General features: G+C 58.1%; 1 protein-coding gene and 2 non-coding genes across 3 annotated transcripts; 1 reads left to right on the top strand and 2 right to left on the bottom strand.

Moving 5' to 3' along the window:
* Positions 1–394: 394 nt before the first annotated feature.
* A1Q1_t117 lies at positions 395–478 on the top strand. Its single transcript has one exon. It is a non-coding gene; the product is annotated as a tRNA-Ala (tRNA).
* A 448-nt stretch (positions 479–926) lies between these two features.
* On the bottom strand, positions 927–1,031 carry A1Q1_t116. Its single transcript has one exon. It is a non-coding gene; the product is annotated as a tRNA-Leu (tRNA).
* A 681-nt stretch (positions 1,032–1,712) lies between these two features.
* A1Q1_00476 (uncharacterized protein) lies at positions 1,713–2,497 on the bottom strand (the record flags this gene model as incomplete). The annotated part of the gene is made up of 2 exons (XM_014325970.1): positions 1,713–2,386; positions 2,488–2,497. 2 exons carry the CDS (start codon positions 2,495–2,497, stop codon positions 1,713–1,715), a joined length of 684 nt encoding a protein of 227 aa, XP_014181445.1.
* Positions 2,498–3,237: the final 740 nt, after the last annotated feature.

The raw sequence follows: 3,237 nt of genomic DNA, 5'->3' as shown, positions 1-3,237 counted from the left end.
ACGCACGCCGACCTTGCGGGGCAGGGATTGCGGAGAGAATGAGAAGGCACCAGGGTGAATTAACGGCATATTGCTGAATTAGGCATGTGACTGGCATGCGCTACCATGACGATCTTCTTAAACTCTCGACGTTCGCGCGCACTCCTTCGTGCACAGCGCAGTGCAGACGCTGCTGCGGGTTTCTAAACTCCCTGAACCAGCCGCTGACGCAACAACGCTCGCCAGGATAGCTTCTGAGCGGGCAGAACACCTGAACCCTGACGAACTTTCAGTCTGCATCTGGCGATAACTGCAGAGCAATCCATCGCTTCTCTGTCACTCTTTCCTCTCCTCCACGTGCTTTTCGACAGGACTTTGTCCTGCGCTGCTCTCGCAAACATCAGCAAGCACCTGGGGGCGTCTAGCTCAGTTGGTAGAGCGCGTCATTAGCATCTAGCTAGCATTGACGAGGTCTTTGGTTCGATTCCTAAGTCGTCCAGGTAACACTTTTTGCCTCCTCTACGCATCCACAGGAGGTCGCAGATTGCATTTTTGAGACTGGACGAGTGAGATATGGCGAGTCGAAGTCGGTTGGTGTTGGGTGGACGATCGAGTTGCGGTGCCACAATCGCCTGCGCAGGAGGGGCGCAACTGCGATCTGCGTCCGTGGCACTGCACCTCGATTTCATGTGTTTCAGCACCGCACTGAGCTTATCTCGGATACTCTCTGCGCCTGCATCCAATCCTTGCACGGAAGCAGCGTAAAATGAAGGTTGAAATAGCCCGGAGGCGACAGCAGAACCGAGAGCGGTCGCGCATGACCGAAGACCCCTCCCAGACCATCACTCCCTGTAGCGGAGTCAACGCATCCGTTATCTGTCCCAGAGCCTACACTGATTCGCATAGAAAAAGGACAGCTTTCCAAGTTGCGAACTCGCGTTCGCTTATGACAAGAGTGGGATTCGAACCCACGCCCGAAGACTGCGAAGCTCTACTGCTCGAGGAGCAGAGGAACCTGAACACAGCGCCTTAGACCGCTCGGCCATCTTGCCGAATGCTGCTGATGTGAGCAACGGCGGGGGCGCGCTCGTGCGCCCTTCGGCGCGGCGGTGCCAACAGCGGAGTGAATAAGCAAGGGCGTTGGTCGCTGCGCGGTCAAGCGGAACGAAGAGGGCGATGCTCAGGGCGATGATCGGCAACATCTTAATAGCCCTGAAGGGCCGGGACGGTTCCGGCAACTCCGCTGCGACAAAGTTGTTTGCTTGGGGCTTGGCACAAAGCTATGCATCGCATCCTTGCTACAGAGGCTCTTAAATCAGAGTATAGTCGACACCGAGAGCACGGCAGGATCGGGGCAAGCTCTGGGGACAGACTCGATGTGAGAAAGGAGGATCGAGATGCTGAGAGCAGCGTCACTGAAGGAAAGTGTTGTGTAGAGAAAGCGCCGTCCAAGAGGAGTGATCTATCCGTAGGAAGAGAGGCGTCAGAGAGGTTTTAGTTAGAACGAGAGGTAGATTATGAGCTGGGATCAGAAGATGTGACGGGCTCAGTATCTCGTCGCAGTTAGCCCGTACCTGCCGCCTGTCTCTTGTCAGCAGGTTGGTCGCTTTGTCGCCTGCCTTAATGCTGCAGCGCACGTTGATGCTGAGATCACTGCGCTTCTCATGCTACTGTAATGCATGTCGGCCATGATAGATAGACGATGATCACATTGGTCAGATTCCACATATGTCTTAGGTACTAAGAGGGGGCAACTGCTGTCCGTTCTGCATGGCGAACGTCTCGCTGAAGAGCGCGCCCCACTCGTCGTGGAGGCGAACGAGGAGACCGAGCCTCTGGCCGATGGCGTCGTGGAGGGCGGCGACGGCGTCCTCCTCGCTGGTAGTCGGGGCGTTCTCATCGACGGTGCCATTGTCGGTGTACGGCATGGGGCTGGCGGGGTCGGCAGCGAACTGCACGACGAATGCCTCACGCAGGAGACGGTTCTTCTCGACCTGGAGGAACCAGCTACTGGCGAGCGCGGTGTGCACGCCGGTTAGGAGGGCGACGGCGTCCTTGGCCTCGACGTTCTCGCCAACCCCGGCCTCGGTGTACGGCAGGGGCGTGCGCGGCTCGTATCCGAAGCGGTGGACGAAACCTTCGGCGTCGAGACGGTTGCGCTCGACCTGCAGGTGCCACAGGCTCTGCACCTTGTCGTACAGCTTGGACTTGAGGTCGTCGCTCGCCTCGACAGAGGGGCAAGTGTCGGCCGAAGTGACGCCCTCGGTGTACGGCATCGGCGTGCTGGGCTCGCAGCCCACCTCGTGGCGGTACCACTCGCGCAGGAGGAGGTTGGTCCTGGTCTCGAGGCCGAGCTGTGCGGCGAAGGTTTGGTACAGCTGGACGTCGACTTCGATCTCCGCGGCGGCTGTGGTTAGCTATATGTCCGTGGACCAAGGTAGCTTTGCAGAGGCTTCGCCGCGCCCACTACCTGGCGTGCAAGCAGCATGAGCTTGGGACTCCACTCACCAGTGGGCATTGGTGGTCGGGAATGATTGGTGATGAGGCAAAGAGGCGACACGTTTGAGGTCATATATGTCGTCACGGCGTGAGCGCGGCGATCAGCTCTGCTGTAACCGGCGGAGGAACGTTCCGGCAATGCAAACGCTCAGTGCGCAGCTCTGAGAAGCAAGGCAAGCTCTTTGAGCGGACCGCACCTGCGCCTGGTAATAATGCAGCTGACCATGGATAGTTGGGTCAGGCACCCTTTCCACGGCGTGGCGTAGAAGGCAACGCCGGAGGGTCGAGACGATGCCTCCTGCGAGCAAAGATCGCAGTTGACCAGGAAACGCTTCTAGACGTTCACCTAAATGTCAGCTGAGAGCTCCACTTGGCCAGCTCGACGTCAAGGACGGTTGGTGCTTACCTCCTCAGGGTATCTTGGAGAACTGTGCGCTTCATCGTCAACGTTGATAACCGGCAGGCGAAGAAACCCGCCGCTTGCTGCGTTGCGTGCGTTGCGATCCCTCATTGTTGATATCCGCTCCACGAAGCTAGGTTCGTTGCGGTTTGTCGACTCCGCTCCTCCGCTCTTCAGCTCTTGTCGGGTGCCAATTGATCTGCGGTTGGGGTACCGGGGAGCCCTTGTGTTGCACGTTCGCTATGCCAAACAGGAGGCTGGAGTGGCAAGTGATATTGCGAACATTAACAGCGAGGTCGAACTCTGTCCGGCGAAGAACAGCACACGTCAACGATCAACGGAGAGCTCGTGAACGAGGG

The sequence above is a fragment of the Trichosporon asahii genome (assembly GCF_000293215.1).
Source record: "Trichosporon asahii var. asahii CBS 2479 unplaced genomic scaffold scaffold00024, whole genome shotgun sequence".
Taxonomy (NCBI): Eukaryota; Fungi; Basidiomycota; class Tremellomycetes; order Trichosporonales; family Trichosporonaceae; genus Trichosporon; species Trichosporon asahii.
Note: the sequence above shows the minus strand (reverse complement) of the source record. Positions and strands in the feature narration are given on the sequence as shown.